This window comes from Typha latifolia, chromosome 13, assembly GCF_019914945.1.
Source record: "Typha latifolia isolate L0001 chromosome 13, TyphaL0001v2, whole genome shotgun sequence".
NCBI classification, from domain to species: domain Eukaryota; kingdom Viridiplantae; phylum Streptophyta; class Magnoliopsida; order Poales; family Typhaceae; genus Typha; species Typha latifolia.
The window spans coordinates 4,899,903-4,918,792 of NC_133098.1; the positions used below are offsets into that span (position 1 = coordinate 4,899,903).

The following is an 18,890-nucleotide window of genomic DNA, read 5'->3' on the forward strand; positions in this document are numbered from 1 at the left end:
CTTCTGTGCTTATATCGAGGGTACTTTTAAATGGGATTTTACACCTTATCTAGAGGAGATATATAAGGGCTAATTAACCTTACTCTAAATAGTTGTCATCATTATCATTGGAGAGACTTTTGAAGATCATCTACTACTTTAGTCAGAACATGCTGGATTAGACTTCTACTCTTCTCATCATCTTCTCGAGAGTACAAAGAAGACGTTAACATCAATCTCAAGGGTTATTGAAATTGAAAATCAATCATTATAAGCAGTGAATCCTGAGATCTAGCGAGCAAAATTGATTCCGATAGAGTTGTGTGTATTGATGGATGTTTGTAAGCCATTCTTGTGAATTGCTGCAGTTTGATTAATGATTGGTTCTAATCTAAAAATAAATCTGTAGATTTTAACATGGTTTAAGGGCTTTTCCACATAAAATCTTCTATGTTTGCAATTCCTTATTTGCTTTTTATTATTCCGCATTGTTATCATAATAAGGAGAGGTTCGATAAGTTGTACCTAGGGTATTAATTTTTCACCTTAAAACATTTAAAACAATACACTATCCATCCTTATAGAAGGATGCTTAAGTGTAACATTTTAGATAATTTAAGGAGAGGGTACAAGCAATAAAACAAATGGGATTTGGAGCGAGGGCTGAACGGAATATAATTAACCCTTAACGATAATCTACCTTCGGAAACAATTTCAAAACTATGTGATCTCATTAGAATGAAAGACCTTCCACTGATGCCACATCATCCCTCTCATCCTACCGGTAATGCCATGTCAGCACGCCGCCGATCCTCTCTGCCGATGCCACCTCACCAACGGCAAAAAGGGGGAGTGCAGAATACTATATGATAGATAATCCTCATGTCTCCTTTATTCAACAGCATTAGTCTATGAAATTCTTTTTCTATCCTCAAAATGTTGCACTAAACTCTGCTTTCCGCAGTCTTACAATGAATCACCTTCATCTCAAGGAAGAGAATATAAAAGAGAATGACCATTTGGATAAACAAAAACTGTGAAATCCTCACTGTACAATAAAGATAATGAATCCATCAGAGCCCTCTTCACCCATTCCTAGCTGTATTTCCTCTGGACTTAAATTTCATTCGAGCCGTATCTTACAAACAAGCAAAGTAGAGCACTTCCGTCAATAACCAAAACAATAGTCAGCTACAGCACAATGTCTTTTTCTCCTTAAGCGACGGAACAGACTTTCTCTGCGAGCAGAAATGAAATTAGCGGATAATAAAAGTGTAACATGATAACAATAGCTTGCTTCAGAGAATGATCACCTTGTCTAGAACTGCTGCAGCAAAGACGGTCATCATCAACATAAGTTGCATCAACGCCCATCATCCATGAACCAACAGATATATCATCGTGAGCATAAGTCTGCAAAGATGCACTGCACAAAAGACAGGAGAGTGAAATACAGGTTTAAGATAATGACACTGTCTTACAGTATACAAACTGAGACCAAAAGGAAAAATCAAGAAAGAAAGAAGAATGATCATGAAATTTTGATTCATACTCTGGTGAAGAAAGTCAAGTACATTCAGGATTATTCAAAAGAATGAGTCAAGCTGGAAAATATACACATACAAGACTTGTGTTCCATGAGAACACTTCCAAGACGATGTAATACTAACCACTGTTCTGTAGGCCAAACTATTCAGGAGATAGCTGGAATTAAGATTTTAAAACCCAGAGACTTCTTTTATTTAAACTTATGGCATTGAGTCATCAGTAAAACTAGAACCTAATAACTTGTATAGAAAAAAAGAAGCAAACACTTGTGACACAATAATATAATAAATACTTCAGCTACAAAGTATATATGTCATGTATGTTTTGCCAATTGTAGAAGCTGAAGCTTCCCAGTTGATCTAAATTCAGTTGCCACTTGAAGTGTCAACTTAATTTGGACTACTTTGAGCTGCCTAGGAAATAGGAGAAAAGAAGGAACAAGGGACAATGGATTCTCTTACTGCCTCAAAGTTTAGACTGGTTATTTCTTAGATTTCTCAGCTTTATATCTGCTTTATATCATCTTCTCTTTTATCTGAGTCTTGTTATGAAGTCTGAGTTTCATTACCTGAATAGTTGATCAAATTGCTTTTGAGTGTAAGTTTCACAATCAAACTCTTGAACTTGAATAATTTAATCTCAATTCAAGCTTCATTTTTGTTGTTAATCCGAAATTGAAATTGAAACTACCTTGTTAATTATCTATCTGGTGAATGCAGAAATTGAAATTATTGAAAATCAACACTAGATTACAAACTGCATCTTCCTGATACCAGAGCACTCTTAACACAAACTAATAAAGAATTCCAAGTCTCTGAAAGAATATTCAGAATAATCTTTCTCCTTGTATTTATAAAATGTCAATGCAAAAGTAAAGATCACATGTCAAGTGTCTCATGTTACTAAGTGGTTAATTTACAAAAGTCCAATGTAAGAACTATGTTCTTAAGACCAATCTCCCTGGAAACAATGGTTCTACTAGAGATGAAGTTAAGATGTGGTCCCATGTAACTTCGTAAAAGGGCAAAAAAAATTTTCATAAAAGTTTAACAGCCTTAGTTAGCAATAAAGTGTGACCAAATTACATGAGCTGCTTGATTTACAGACATCCTGAAGTCTGTTATTGGACTTTTACAATATATCTGTTTTAATGGAAAGAAAGAAAAGCCAGCTTGTGACTTTGAAAACAGCCATGTAATGGAAGGTAGTGTGTGTGAAGTTGCAATTAATTCCAAATTGTAAAACATAATCACAAATTGTAAAACAAGGAATAATCATCAAGTCCAAAAAATGTACCTGTTTATGTTGATGTAGCGAGCCAAATTATTTGATAGTATAAACAGAGAACCAGTGGCATGCCGAAAGTACCTGTTTCACAAAAGAATCAGAAAAAATTAAAAATCTCAACTTAGAACTTCAGTAGTATCTATCCATTCTGAGAAAAGAAGGAATCACATCTTAAAAGTTTGACTAGAACAGACCACATCACCATCCCTTCAAAAAGTAGTATGCAACATCAATTCAAATAGGAAGTCTAACTTCAATCAAGAATCTGAGGATGCGAAAATTCCAAAAGTCATGCAAAACAAGTAAACATAGACCACAATGGTTGAAACGAAAATCAATGAATGTGAAAGTTCATACTACCAAGAAATGTCTAGCAGCTTCATCTTTAGGCCATTACAAATGATGGTACAAAGTAACATGTTCAACGGAAACTAAGACTTCTCATGTGTATAGAGAATAAAGTATAAGAGACAAGCAAAAAAGAATTGAGGCATATACTCACGATTTTGCATCTCCAAACTTCCACCATTCAGGTTCATACCACTGTTTTCCCCTGAAAAAGAAGATCAGAAATTGTTTCCATGATCAAGAAGATAGACTCACATTCCTCTTTGTTACCTATATAAAGATGGTTTACTAATAATATATCAAGATTATTATATGAATGAAAGTAAATCTACTAATTACCTTAACTATAAGTGGTCGTTATCTCAGACGTCATAAATATCATTGCAATTAAGATTGTTTCTAGTACTGAATGATAATGGCAAAGTTCATAATGAATGTACAATAACAAATAAAAGTTTCCAAGGACATAATACATGCCTAAAGTCAAAACATATCAAGAAGCTGTATATTAGTTCTGAGTCTTCTATCTGATTCACATGGTGTTTAGTGGGTCAATTTGATTGTAATTAATTGCCAAACAAGAAGGAACCCAGTGTATGCAACATCATAATGACTGACCATACTTTGGGATGTTTTGATCAGTAACAAAGCCCTACGAGATGCTCCAATGAGCTGTATACCTACTACTTATGCACCCAATGGCTTACTAATCTTTTGGCATAGTTGGCCACATTTAAAAATATAGGTAATTTGCTATGTAATTCTTTATCTTTCCACTGGATATATATAATGAAACCTAAAAAAATCTTATATTCTATATATATAAGGTAGGCTACAAGTAATAAAAGCATGTCAGGTGTTCTCATGATAACCTTGGGTCTTTTATCCCTTTCAAGGATGGATATGATGTAGGCATGCACTGTGCTGGCCACCAGCCAGCACGGCACATGCCTCCGTGCCGATACAAGCTCGATCAGCACTGCAGACAGTAAGAAAGGAGAAATAAGAGTGAAAAAGGGAGGAAGCCTATTACACACCCTACCAATTCTGCGTCATCACCGCTGTTGAGATCTTCTGCTTCCTCGCATGTGGTGTGCCGTAGATCGGAGAAGCCGTTCTTCTCCTCTTTCGATCGGAGAAGAAAGACTCTAAACAGATCGTCTTAAGAGACAATCTGCTTCAGATTTTATAAAGGCATCCACCTAAGCGGATCTCACTTATTACTATCTGCTCGAAGCGGATCGTGATTAAACCACAATCTGTTTCAAACAGATTGTCTTCTCTGGCAAGTGAAGGGGCAAGTACCCTAGCCTTCTCTGATTGACGCGGGAGAGCTCGAGAGGATCTCCTATTGCTGTTGAACGCTGTTAGGAGCCATTTCAAAGCTAACTAAATTGATTTTGATGGCACCCCATGCCACGTGCCAACTTGGCGGCGACAAGATAAGTGCTGGCCAGCACGGCCATTTTTGATCCCTTTAGTGAACCAGAATAGGGCTAGGTGGGTAAAAGTGCTAAATCCCTGAGAAGTGAGTACTTTGTTTAAACTATTAAGTGTCTAACTAACCAAAATAAATCTTTTGCTCCTGTTGATAGCATCAATGCTGAAAGGGAAAATATTTTGTTAAAGTATACAAAGCAAATACAATGTACAAATAGCAATTATCACTTGAAAGTTTGTGAGAACTGAGGACATACTCTTCACTTATGACACCTCCTGACTTCATGCAGCCCATGTACACACCTTGATGACCTCGGCGACTTTCAAGAATCTCAATTAACCCATCTAATCAAAGATTTATATATTAGAACTTCTGGAATATAAAAATATTATCAGTGCAAGCAACCATAACATGTAAAAATTTCTTCTTCAGCTCGATTTAACCCAAGTAAAGAAATTACTTAGGTCAATATTGATATCATCATCAACTTTGACATAGAACTCTGCATCCCAGGTTTCAACTGCTGCACCAAAGAAGAATTTAGCTTTTCTAGGCAACTCTTCCGAAGCTTCCTCATGATTTTCCTGGAAGACAGAAACAGTATAGAAAATGAGTACAACAGAGCAGGGCAACAAATTTGAGACAATGAGTATCCATGGAAATAATTCAGAGAAGTTGATTATTCAAAGTTATTGGAACCATAATTTCATAATATTTTTGATCAAAATAGTCTTCACACAAAATATAAATGAACAATCAATCTTTAATCTTTCACACCAAAATTTCAAGATTTTCCTAAATCACATGAAGGTAACTCTACTATTAATCTACTGTTACCTCACATAGTTAGAAAAGGAAGGTATCCAACAACCAAAGTTCAAGTATGCATTATCCTGTAAATCAAAAGTAAACAAATTAATCCTTAGTCTTCTTCAATTGGTTCTAGAGATTAATCCTAATTATATGCATCCTACCAAAATTCCAACTTCATGCTGGTATGGATCAAAGGCCATGCTAAATATAATAGCTTCCTAGTCAAATTAAAACTTCTCATGAAGCCATACAACATTCTTTTTAAAAAAAATTGAACACAATAACTGTCAAAACTTTAAGAAGCTCAGGTACATTGAGGGTTTTTTTTTTCTTTGATATCTAGAGTGATGATAGTAAAGGCTTACCCTCATAGTTCACTTACGCAAGCTCTAGTCGATACAAATGACACTGAACTCTTTGAAATAGGTATTTTAGAAGACATCTTATTCTGCTATATCTGTTGGGATGAGAACTCTTTTCATCGAGAAAAAAAAAGAAAAACTCAAAGGATTGATTGACACTGTATGCAATCAACTTTTTACTAATAATATTAGCATACGGGTTGTTGTGCAGTACCGAAGTCTTGTAATTTTAGAGCTTTATTCATGATTTATGGCCTTACAAATACAACTATTCAAAATTTATGGATGCACACTTGCATTGAAGATGTGGGTGAATTCTTGATGGACAGATTAGGATGCTCTTTACATTAGTTATCATCACATGCTCCAATATTTCTAACAAACAATATGTCTATACATATATTTCTTGTTTCTATTTTAGCAGTTAAATGAAGACTCTTCTCTTGAGTCCGAACCACTTTGAGAGCATGAATGTCATCATTGTTTATAGAATGACCCCCTTACTACCTAGGAAAAATTTGCCCTAGATGGAGTATACTTAGGCTCCACTTTATTCTGCCTAGGTTCAGTTTTATTAAGCTTTCTCATGTTTTAATATATGGGCTAACCTTACATTCAAATTTGTTGTCAGAGTAGATTGTAATAGCCAACTATTGTTCTTAGTAGAAAAGAAATATTTTATTTGATTGATTTCATGCAATAATTGTAGCTTTTGTTTTGATATACATGTGCTTCTCTTTTTGTTTACTTTTGCAACACTTTGATTTTTAGGCGTCCCTTGGCGTCTTGACATCAAGAGGCCCCTTGGTGGCCTGTTTACTGCCTACAGTCTTTCAAATCTTTGCATGACATACAGACAGAATCTAGCATCTATTTGTAACTATATACTGTATGATTATTTATATGCATGTAGTGGTAAATTTGTATGCTTTCTTGGGCATCCTTGAAAGTATATCATTATATTTTTTTGCATAGGTATAATTGAGAATAGAGTACGGTAACATATTTGTATGTCCCATAGAGATGTACAGAGTTACCAACTACATGGTTTTATGACTTACCAAACCCTAGCATATGTGTAATCATTCAATGAACTATAACACTTAAATGCAACACCATCATTTCTTCACAGATAGCAATGATATGAAGGATGTCTTAATAAATTGCAGTGTGCCACTTACTTCAACAACTTTGATATTTTCTGACTCACATTGGATCTAGCTAATTGGAATTTACTATATAAAGGCATCTCCAGGACACTATCTGGCTGGTTTGACCAACTAAATGAAAGATCATAATCAAACAACATTTTGTGCTAGTACACATGAGATCTAGCTAGTCAGGTTGCTTAAATCATGAATTGTCATGACCATCGACACAGTTGGCATGGCTCGACATATTGTGCCAATGAACTATCAGCACCAATACATGGGAAGTATCACAATACTCATCATGGCCACCCATGCCAATGCGTGCCACTAGGAATTGAGCATGTCTTAATTAAAAAAAAAAAATCTAATTTTGGATCTCTTTTATCCCTTTTTATACCTCTTAACATTGAGGTGCTTGATTAATATATATTTTATATTTCAAATTTTATAAATCAAAGGGAAATTTTGATTTCAAAGTTATTTGCCCCAACTTAGAAGATCCGGGAAGAAAATGGAAAAAATTATGAGATTGGAAATTTAATTGCATATATTACACTAATATCTAGTGTTGAAGGACTTCATATTAGATCTTAAAACCTATTTTAAGGCTTTAAAAGGGCTTAAAAATTATTATTTCTAAATATCATGACTATTAAGTGTGCCAACGACAGAATTCTTGACTGAAACGTGCTAAAGATACATACTGTGCCCAAGCCAAGGTCGGCAAGCCCCGTGATTTTGGTATGACAAGCCTTGGTTTAAATTGCTTTATATATCTATAATATAAGTTATGCAGTTCAAAATGTTGGATTGAATGAAACCCAAATTCTATACAACACAACTACTGAATTTATAGGCCAACAAAGTTGTAACCATGGAAAATCACATAAAGATTGTTAAAACATATGACCTATAATCATTAATCAGCAAACTATGTCTATAACTTTATGCAACCAAAAGCTTTCACCATCAAATGGTGCACACTTATAATCTTATTCCAGTTTCTTCTCCCAGTTCAACCCACTACCAGTCCTTGTAAAAAGAATGGAAAAAATAAGTTTTCGTCATACTTGTTGGAGTTTATGAAGTAACATTTACTAGAATAAATGTCACATAAACCAAGATAGATATGCTTATTATCAGTCCTAATCGTTCATCAGTTTTCCCATCAATCATCCAATTGTAAACTAACAAATGATATCTGGATTCAATTATGAATTTAAAATAGGGTGAGAGATAAAGAACATCAGAAGCTCTATCAGTCATGTGATGAATAAATTTGTAAGTGGGACAAATAGAAGTTGCTGGCAGAAAATTTACCAAAAACTTACGAGAATCAAGAAATCCTTTGTCTGGCGATTTTCATCATCAATGTTACGATCTAAGCTGTCACCTCGATTAGCACTGTGTATTCCAAAATTTTCAAATAAGAGTGTGATATGGAGTAGCAGTCTCCACTCAAAACATACATAAATAGATAAAACAAGACTGTCATAATGCACATTAAATGACCACAAAGACAACATGATAAAAATCTATAACAAAGAACTAGCAATGTGGTAAAATAGAAAAAAGAATTAAGATGTTCGGAAGAAGACCTCCGACCAATTACAAAGCGGATGACCACACCCCTTTCTTCAAGCTTCCTCAGTGCATCACCTGCAAATTTACAATAAATTAGTAGCATCTAATTAATCCAATGAGTCAGACATGTAAACTTAAATAACAAAGATTTGCTAAAATGTCCCAGATCAAAGGTCATTGTATCTTATCAACAAAGATAATACACAAAATCTTTTCTTCACCGCTAAGTTAAAGTCATAGAATAGACATGACACTTAATCTAACATGATATGATGCATAATTGCAAACACCATAAGTTTGAACTGGGGATGGTAAAAAGGTCTCCAATTTAAATTCCAACAATGAGGAATATTGGCAGAAAAGTTCTTTCTTATCTCAAGAGATATAATAAGATTAATGTCAGCTTCAGAGGAACACATGAGGGCGTATAAAGCAAAACTCCATAGAGTCACTCAAAAATTCCATTATTTTATTCCTGTACGCTAATTGTCACTATGAATAGAGAAGCCAAAAAGAAAATTTTACAAGATATATTAAAAATGAAAGAGAAAAATTAGGTTGTCTAGCAAAGGAAGTCAAAACTAAGTCGTTTTAGAGTTGTGATCTGAAAAGCAGTGTGCGCTATTGCATATGCAGATCCGCTCCTTGACTGCCAGGTAGACCACATAGGTAATGATGGGTTCCATAAGCAGTACATGTCAGAGCTACCAATTTTCAGACATTAATATATCACTAGGTAGATAAACTGGATTAAGCATCAAATTATGCATATAGATATTTGCATTATATATGTGCCAAAGTTCTTGTGTTGATTAGAAGATCATGACCCCAACCATGGATGAGGATTAGCTAACACAAATCAACCCTTTCTTATCCTTCAGTTGTCCCTTCAAACAGTGGTCAAAACTGCAGTGCAATAATATTTCATCTAGACGCGTCATTAAACACTTGTTTACAATAGGCTAGTTCTTTGAAGAAGCTAAGCTAATCCAAAAACTTAATAAAATATAGTATAGTCTTAAACTTCCAAGCAATCTTCACAACAAGGAATTATATGAAATAGTATTTCTAACTGTACTATCTTCATTTAAGAAAATACAACTTACCTCTTGGCATCCATGATCCCCTAAATACATTCCTCTTGAGTCGACTCCCAAATCCAGTATAAACTCCAATAACAGCAAGAAGCTTCTTTCCTGAAGAAGACCCATTTCCCCACAGGTATCCCTGGCTCTTTGCCATGGTCAAGTCCATCTCCGCCTCCACAATCTTCCTCCCAATCTCACTACAAGAAACCCAATTCAAAATTTTCCCTAAAACAAAAAATAAAAAGAAAATGCAATCAATTCGGAAAATTACTTGCACCCAAGATTCCTCAACTTATCTTCCACCGTAACAACCTTCGGAATCTGCATGCAATAACCCTAATCAGCTCCATATCCTACCATAATTAGAAGGAAAAAAGAAAAATTAAAAACGAGATCAAACAGAATCAGATCCCAACATTAGCAGAATTCTTTTGAAGAAGGCTGGACAGCATCGTCCGATTCTCCGCGTCCTGCCACAATCTTCGGAAGAAAACAAAAATCGGGAATCAAAATGCAAACTTGGAGCAAAAGATAGAATTATGGGAAAATGGAGTTAGGTAAAGAGATCAAAACCTGCCAGCAATGTAGAGCCACGCGAGACAAGACAAGAATCCCATGATTAGAGGAGCTTTGCTCGATTGTGAGGAGAAAGAAGAAGAGGAAATGGAGGATTTCGGGTGCGACTTCCAACGCCGTTCTTGCTTCATCGCGCTCGCGAGGGTCTCGCGGATCGGGATATGGATGCTGTTCTCCATGGCTGATCACGACCACGCGAGAGAGCGGAAGGTGGATCGACGGAGGAGGAGAGGGAGGTAGGAGAAGCAGAACTGTGGATCGGGAGGTAAATTTATGGCTGCTAAACCGTCGCCATGGCCCGAAGGCCGAAGCCCACCCAAACCCTGCCTGGTCCACACGAGATCCGAAGCCCGTGGCCCGACCCGTTTTCCTGTCCGAGGCCTGACCTATTTAAAAGAAAAAACGCAAAAAAATCCCTCCTCTTCTCCTCGTTCTCCCTCCCGCCACCTCCTTTCTCGTCCTCGCCGCTAATCTCTTCCTCCTCCAGTCCCCCGCCTCTCCTCTTCCTCCGCTGCGCCTCCGCCGCCGCAACCCTATGGCTCCTAAATCTGGCGATAGACCACCTCCGGCGCTACCGGAGGAACAGGAAGATGATGATGAGGAGTTCGGGTTCTCGAGGAACTACTTCTTGGCCAAAGAGGTCGCCTCCGCTTCCGGGAAGAGATCCGCCGGCAAGAAGCTCTCAGACATCAATCTCGTCGACGAGCAGGTCTTTAGAATCGATTAATCCTCTCAAAACCCAAACTGTTTCACTATGTCAGTAGTACTTGGATGTTGGATATTTCGAATTCTCTGTTATAGCTGCGTGTTGGATTAATGCCAGGTACTGAGAGCATCAATGTCTGAAATTTCTCTGAAGCATGAGAAAGAGATCGATGCTTTAATGAAAAGCTATAAAAAATTCTACCCTAAGTGGCTGTTTGAACTAAGGTGTGTAAACCCGTGTGTGAAGTTTAAAATGTTACTTGAACTTATTATACTATGTTATTTGTAGTTTTTACTCAAGAAATCAATCTCTTACCACTACAGCAATGACATGACATTGTATCCACTTCAGAATTCAGAAAGATAATTTTAGTGCATGTGAGCTCATAATGTGATCTAAACATATCTAACTAATGGAATTTTTCCTTTCAAGTTATTGTCTGATGCAATCTTCTATTGATAGACATGCTTTTATTTTTAAACTAATGCTTCATTGTTTTTCATATCCTTGTTGTTATTTATAATTTTTTTTAAGTTATGTTTTATGCAAAAGAATATTGTCCAGTAAGAACCATTCTTGCAATAACTAGTCCGATTTATTCAGGCATTTATGATGCTATTTAATTACATTTATGGGCTTAAACATGGAAGAACATTTTGGTGGCACACAAGGTATTGGCCTGATTATTGTCATGATTATTATTTGTGTTCTGCTTCTGCTTTAACTATGCTATAATATTTTTAGATGCTTAGCTAAGCCTGAATTTTCTGCATATATTTTTGTCGAAATGCTACTATTGTGGATATTTTATTTTTCTTTTCCTTTTCAGGTGTGGCTTTGGACTCTTAATGTATGGTTTTGGTTCTAAGAGAGTTTTGCTTGAAGACTTCGCTTCTACAACCTTAACAGATTTTGGTGTAATCGTTATTAATGGCTATCTTCCATCGGTCAACATAAAACAAGTATCATCTTCAATCCACATGACTAGTAAATGTCATGATGTTTTGCTGATTATTATTTTATCAGTTGCTTTACTTTAATTGTTTTGTTGCCCTTTATATCTTCTATTATGCTTATATTCCTTTTATCTTGTGTGCCTGCTCATTGTGAAGATTTAAGGTGAAAACTATGCAGAAGCTTACTTAGGAAAAAGTTCTTCTAGGATCAAGATGATTCCTTGTTTGCCCTTCAATGCCTGATAAACACACCAAATCTTCCAATTGTGGCCTCCATTAGTACTTTCTCTTTCTTATTCTTTTTTTTCCACTTTATCCTTGTTATCTGCTTTAGGTTTCTTATACTCTTGCTGCAAGCATTTGCTTCAGCCTCCTCATGAAAGAATTAAGTTGAATAGAATGGAAGGTAGGAAAATCATTAAGCTATGGAGGAGGAAGAGCATCAGAAGAAAGAGATGGGAGAGAGGAGAAAAGAGATTTAGGAGAATTGGATTCTAGTTAACTATTGTGAACTTACATAATTGTTTGAACTTTGAACCAAGGATATAGAATTTTTTATCAGCTCTCTTCCTGCATCGATCTACTGGAAACAGTCTTTTGTTAGCTCTGTTCTTTAAAGGCTTAAAGCTATTCCCTGCCATCCTAACTTAGCTATCTTCTTGATGCTTTCTTGTAGGCTTTGATAGCACTGGTAATTGTTTGAATGGAACTGTCAATTTATGAATTTAAATTTCACCTTTTTAGGCTAGTAGACTAGTTATTTGATGTAGTTTGATATGATTGCAACTTTTTTTACTAGTTCATTGTGAAGAGAACCTATTTTTTTAGGTTGTAGTTGCAATGGCTGAAACTTTATGGGACCAATCAAAAGCAGTACGGAAGTGTTCTGCAGGGAGCAAATCCAAAATACAAGTTCCTTTTGCTTCCCAGACGATCGAAGATCTTCTCTCATTTTTGGACAACCAGATCTCAAATAATAGTGATAGCTTTATATGTCTTCTAATTCACAATATTGACGGACCTGCTTTGCGAGACTCTGAATCACAACAGCATCTTGCTCGGATTGCATGCTGTTCTCATGTTCGTGTTATTTCATCAATTGACCATGTTAATGCACCTTTACGTAAGTTCTATACTGAGAAGATTGTTATGTTGTTTCCATTAGCATTCATCTTTGAAGCAACTATTTGTTCTCGACCCCTTCTCTCTTTTCTCTGTTATTATTGATTTCATAATTTATAACTTTTAGTACTCATCAACTTCCGAATGTGAAGGCTTAATGGCTTGTACGTGAATTTTCAGTTTCCTTTTCTCTTACTATGTCATTGTAAAAGGATGGAGATAAAGCTCGCATCCATTGCCTCTTAACATAAGATCTGTATTTTCAATTCTTTTGACAGGTTATTTTTCTACCTGTACCTAAAGTGTCAAGAGTAATCTGATTGACAACCCTTCCTTTTTTAAAAAAAAATTTAGTGGTAAATGTCACAATCAATTTTACCATTTATACATTTGTATATGCATGTTATCCTTAAGACAAGATGCTGGATTGGCAATTTAATTACATTCATCTTGCTCTGCAGACTGTTCTCTTAGTACCTTTTAGTGAACTGTAGATCATTATTAAGTTGAACTGTATTTCTTAGAATCCTAGTCCATTTATTCTTCACTATCTGTTGATAATATGATTAGTACCGAAAACTTTGGAGCCATATTGTGAAGATTTCAATACTCTTATAAAAATTTACGAAATTTTTTTATAACATTGGGTTATATAACAGACTGTGATAGAGTGTTAAAAACTACCCTACCACTACAATGGTTTATGTAATGTGTTTTCACTAGTAAGGGAACAAATGCAAAAAATAAGTAATGAAATACAAACTAGGAGATCAGAGCAAACAATAAGAGAGTAATAGATAGAATAACCTACAACCACTTATGAAATTTCAATAAAAGTCAGTCAGATTTAGTAAAAAGTTATAAAACCAGTGGTACACACTCCCATGATGGAGACAGTTGTTTAGATCAACTTATAAAGAACATTAAGGTTGATGCTCTCACTTTTGACTGTTGTTTAGATCATGTTGTTTTATTAACTGGCTCCATGAGATGGACCACTTCTTTGAGTGGTATGACCTGCCGAAAAACCAAAGAGTTAGATTTGCCCAAATGAAACTAGTCGGTCGAGCCAAATTATTTTGGCAAAATATAGAACAAATCTTAGTGCGACGAGATCAACCTCTAATCATTCATTGACATGAAATGAAAGAAAAATTAAAAAAAATACTTGCCACATTCTTATCTTGGCGACCTTTTGGATCAATGGAATAACTTTAGATAAGGAAATAAGTTTGTGAGCGATTATGTCTTGTAATTTAAGGAGTATATATTGAAGTGTAATGTTGTGAAGGATGAGAGGATGATGCTGAGTCGTTTTAGGCGTGGCCTTAATGACGACATCCGAAGAGAGTTAGATTTTCGGGAGGTTATCTTTTTGGATCAGGCTTACACCCTCGTGTTAAACTACGAGATGGTTAGTAGGCAACATTTTCCTAGGCAATCAATTGGGTGCACACCTCCCAATTATGCACTTGCTAGCGTAAAAACTCAAACAACAACGTTACCTTTTAGAACTACCCAAATTGCCACGCTTATCCAACTTAACAAAGGAAAAGAGCTCTTCCATGAAACTGCACCTGTCAATAACCTCCGTCGATGTTACAAATGTAGACAGGTTGGCCATGTAGCCTCGAACTACCCTCAAAAGACTCTTTACCTTAGGGAATAGGATGACACTATAGAAGAAGACGAGCTCAATGAGCAGTTTATGAGCCTAACCTCGATGACGTCCAAGATAGTGACGACGACCATAGTTACAAAGATTATACCATTGATGTCGTTTGTTGCACTTTGATGCAACCCCGGAAAACCGATGATTGGCGAAGGAATACAATATTCCATACTTATATCAAATGTGGGACCAAAGATTGTAAGGTGATCATCAAAAATGGAAGTTGTATTAACGTCGTCTCTTCTAACGTTGTATCTCGCTTGGCGTTAAAATTCGCACCTCACCCAAACCGTTATAAGGTATCTTGGGTTAATTATTCCTCAATCGCTTTAAATGAGAGATGCCTAATTCCTATCACTTTCCTTTCTTATAAAGAGATGTGTCGTGTGATATTGTATTGATAGATGTAGGGCATATTATTTTGGGCCGCCCTTGGGTTATTTGATCGTGTGATCATATTTGGGCGTTCCAACTCGTGCTCCTTCACTTTTGAAGGCAATAAGATTAAGATAGATCCTATGCGTCCAAAAATAATTTACAAAGATAATACAAAAATGCTCCTATTAAAAGGGTTTGCACATAATAAATTTTATAGAATTTGAAAAGAAAGTAGATCAAGGCTCTATTGTGTTTGCCTTAGTAGCTCGTGAAGTTAGGAGCTCGACCCTCACACCGTTAGCTAAAAAAGTTGCTCTTATACTAAATAAATTTCAAGATGTGTTTTCGAATGATTCCAGTTCAATTGTCTTCTTTGCATGATATCCAATATGTAATTGACTTAGTCCCCCGGGCTTCTCTCCCAAACTTGCCACACTATCAAATGAGCCCCAAAGAACATGTTGAATTGCAACGTCAAGTGAATAAACTTCTTACAAAAGATTTTATTCGTGAGAGCTTAAGTCTTTGTTCTGTCCCGACCTTGCTCACGCCAAAGAAAGATAAGTCTCGGTATATGTGTGTCAATAATTGAGTCATCAATAGAATAACAGCTAAATATCATTTTATAGGAGTACACTTTTATACTCAAACATAGAGCTGGTGTTGAGAATAGGGCAGCTAATGTGCTTAACAGGCGGGTTAGCCTTCTATTTGCCTTTAGCATTAAAGTCATTGGCTTTGACAAAATGAAGGAAGAATATACATCTTGTCCGGACTTTGGAGAAATTGTTCTCACTTTGCTGAGTGACTTGAACGTAGCTTTGGACAATTATTTTCTCCAAGACGGTTACTTATTTAAAGCTAACAATCTCTATGTTCCTCGTACATTTGTACGTGACTTCCTAGTTTAGTAGATCCATGTCGGTGGCCTGTCGAGTCATTTTGGACATGATAAGACAATTGAAGAAGTTAAGCACCAATTCTACTGCCAAGTCTCAAGTGTGACGTAACAAAATTAGTTGGCTAATGTAAGACCTTCAACCGGTAAAACATCAAAAATAAAACACTGGACTTTACACTTCGTTACCTGTGCCTGATCACCCGTAGCAAGACGTGAGTATGGATTTTGTCATTGGATTACCTTGCACCTTTAGAAAACATGATTTGATCTTTGTGGTTTTGGATCGCTTCTCTAAGATGGCTCATTTCATTTCTTGTGTTAAGGCCTTTGATGCTTCACATGTGGCAAAATTATAATTTGCCGATATAATCAAATTATATGGTTTTCCAAAAAAATTCATTCCTTATGCCAAGACCTTTGATGCTTCACATATGGCAAAATTATAATTTGCCGATATAATCAAATTATATGGTCTTCTAAAAACTATTGTATCTGATCATAATGTTTGCTTTATGAGCTATTTTTGAAAAACCCTATGGCACAAAGTTAAGTTTTCTACAGCCTATTATCCTCAAATTGATCGTAGTCTTAGAAATCTTTTGCGATGTCTTGTAGGTAATTACAAAAGAAATTAAGATGTCATTCTTCCCGTAGCCCAATTTGCATATAATAATTTCATCAATAGGTCTATAGGTATGAGTCCATTTGAAGTTGTTTATGATTTTAAAGCATGCAAATTTTTAGATTTTTTACCAATGTCATCTCATGCTAGAGTCTCTGAGTCTCCGAAGCATTTGCATATTATGTTCATTTTTTGCATCAGAAGATCACTAAGCGAATTGAGGTGAGCAATCTTCAATATAAAAAGATATAATGACTTGTACAAGGGTGCCAAGGAGTTCAATGTAGGAGATCATGTTATGATTCGTGTCAGACCCGAACGGTTCCTTTCAGAAGCTGTTCGGAAGTTGCACGCTCGTAGTGCATAACCTTTCTAAGTTCTAAAACATGTAGGGACTAATGCTTATGTCATTGATATTCTCTTTGATTACGGTTTACCAACTGCCTATGAACATCCCCACTAAACCATATGCTACATTAGCTACTATTCTAGACATACCTAATATACCACCCACCACTTCACCTTTTCCATCCATACTACCAGAAAAGATAAACGCTATTTTGGATGATCAAATAACATCTACTACAAAAGGAGGGGTTCACCGTTTTTTAGTTCGCTGGCAAGGTTAACTAGAGTTTAATTATAAGTGGATCACTCGCGAGGAATTACAACAGCTTAACCCCTAACATCTTGAAGTACTATCAAAGCCGTTCACACCCTCACTCAATCCCGGGAGAGTTGGTGTGGACACCACTATTCATCATTTTTACTCTCGTAGGCATAAAAGGGCTGCACCTGTACCCCTCTAGCTTAACGAGGGTTTTGACTAGCCTTGTAGGGCTATTTTTGTCTTTTTGTCTTTTGCTTTTCTTTGTCTATATAAAGGTTTGTAATTTTCTTTTTATTGGTCAATGAATATTTAAGAGTTTTTACATATTAAGTGTTTGTTAGTGGATTCCAACGTCGGTGGATTCCAATACCCCGGTTGGTAGATTTTCATAGTTTGGTTACTTTTTTTACTTATTTTTCTCAAATCTGCAATCGAGGAGTTTATCCTGCATCAAAAAGACATTTGTCGTACCACAAGATTTTAGAATTTGTACTCAAAATGAATTCATCACATTCAGACATGTTCCCGTTCCTGTTTCAGCTGAATAAAACAGTTATACTTTTACCACAAAATTTGGCACTCTTAGTGTCAAGGTCTCCAGGCAGGCCCAAATAGTTAACTTTTCAGTTGTCGAACTGACATGAATTGTAGTACATGTCAATTCTATTTCTGAAAAAGTTCAGTCTAGAATAATCTCTAATGCATGATATGTTCAAAAAATCTGCCTTTTTCCAATATTTGCTTTATGATTGTTGCTGATAAAGTTCTAATTTCACAGTATGGGACAAGAAGATGGTTCACACACAATTTAACTGGTGCTGGTACCATGTCCCTACATTTGCATCTTACAAAGTTGAAGGGGTCTTTTTCCCTTTGATTCTTGCTAGCGGTGGGAATGCCCAAACTACAAAGACTGCCTTAGTTGTCTTACAAAGTTTGACCCCAAATGCACAAAGTGTTTTTGAAGTTCTAGCGGAATACCAGTTGGCTAATGAAAAAGAGGAAGGCAAGTTCCTATAAGTTATCTCATCTTTAACTGCCCATTTACTAATTGTGTTATTTTTCTTCAGGTATGCCGATCAGTACTTTATATACAAAGTGTCGCGAGCGCTTTCTTGTCAGCAGTCAAGTAACGCTTAACTCTCACCTGACGGAGTTCAAAGATCATGAATTAGTGAAGACAAGAAGGCACTCTGATGGCCAAGATTGTCTATATATTCCTCTTGCTGCTGAAGCACTTGTGAAGTTGTTAAAAGAGCTTGGTTGAACCCAATTTTGAAGAATTCATAATTTGTTTATTGTATTCTTTCTTATTCAAGTGACCATCCTATTAATATGTTCGCATTTTATGGGAAATTACTGTTGAACATACTTAGTTGTTTGACAATTGGCATTTGTGCAACACCATTTTTTCACCCAAATCCTCGAGAACTCTGCAGTTGGTGTTTGTTAGCAGACTATTATTTCTCAGTGTTTACCAGTATGGTCCATGATTTATATAGTCAGACATTGCAGTGTCATACACTGTTTGATACTTGATAGGTTGAAACAAGGTTTCTTCTCTTTGAATAGATTGATAAAGATACTGACTTATATATCAGAATGAAAATGCTTGAAGGTCATATCTCGGAACCGTGCTGTATAATGCCAAGATAATGTCAAGAATGAAAAGGAAACATATGTTCACCTTGCCTTATCGTATCATGTGAACTGCCAGTTTCATATAAACAGTTTGTCCAATATGTA

General features: G+C 35.9%; 2 protein-coding genes across 3 annotated transcripts; one reads left to right on the forward strand and one right to left on the reverse strand.

Moving 5' to 3' along the window:
* Positions 1–846: 846 nt before the first annotated feature.
* Positions 847–10,541, reverse strand: LOC140800227 (hydroxyproline O-galactosyltransferase HPGT3-like). Its single transcript, XM_073154905.1, has 12 exons — positions 10,175–10,541; positions 10,018–10,081; positions 9,873–9,922; positions 9,620–9,798; positions 8,528–8,588; positions 8,261–8,333; positions 5,064–5,187; positions 4,860–4,947; positions 3,317–3,367; positions 2,824–2,895; positions 1,293–1,405; positions 847–1,217 (listed from the first exon to the last, which is right to left on the reverse strand). The coding sequence occupies exons 1-12, from the start codon at positions 10,354–10,356 to the stop codon at positions 1,195–1,197; spliced, it is 1,080 nt and encodes a 359-aa protein (XP_073011006.1). The 5' UTR covers positions 10,357–10,541; the 3' UTR covers positions 847–1,194.
* LOC140800226 (origin of replication complex subunit 2) lies at positions 10,361–18,565 on the forward strand. Of its 2 annotated transcripts, XM_073154904.1 has the most exons (6): positions 10,602–10,886; positions 11,001–11,107; positions 11,713–11,845; positions 12,668–12,962; positions 17,923–18,150; positions 18,215–18,565. In XM_073154904.1, exons 1-6 carry the CDS (start codon positions 10,713–10,715, stop codon positions 18,409–18,411), a joined length of 1,134 nt encoding a protein of 377 aa, XP_073011005.1. In that variant the 5' UTR covers positions 10,602–10,712; the 3' UTR covers positions 18,412–18,565. The 2 variants fall into 2 exon arrangements, with proteins under 2 accessions (XP_073011004.1, XP_073011005.1); XM_073154903.1 differs by lacking the exon at positions 11,001–11,107 and having other exon boundaries at positions 10,361–10,886.
* Positions 18,566–18,890: the final 325 nt, after the last annotated feature.

Bases quoted from the DNA above. Each gene is read 5' to 3' on its own strand.
- LOC140800227 (XM_073154905.1), bottom strand. From the start codon at position 10,356: ATGGAGAACAGCATCCATATCCCGATCCGCGAGACCCTCGCGAGCGCG. The intron at 2,896-3,316 runs GTGAGTATATGC...TTTGTGAAACAG, and splicing joins AAGTTTGGAGATGCAAAATC to GTACTTTCGGCATGCCACTG. The intron at 1,218-1,292 runs GTGATCATTCTC...TTCTGCTCGCAG, and splicing joins CTGCAGCAGTTCTAGACAAG to AGAAAGTCTGTTCCGTCGCT.
- LOC140800226 (XM_073154903.1), top strand. From the start codon at position 10,471: ATGGCCCGAAGGCCGAAGCCCACCCAAACCCTGCCTGGTCCACACGAG. The intron at 10,887-11,712 runs GTCTTTAGAATC...TTTCCTTTTCAG, and splicing joins TCAATCTCGTCGACGAGCAG to GTGTGGCTTTGGACTCTTAA. The intron at 12,963-17,922 runs GTAAGTTCTATA...CTAATTTCACAG, and splicing joins CCATGTTAATGCACCTTTAC to TATGGGACAAGAAGATGGTT.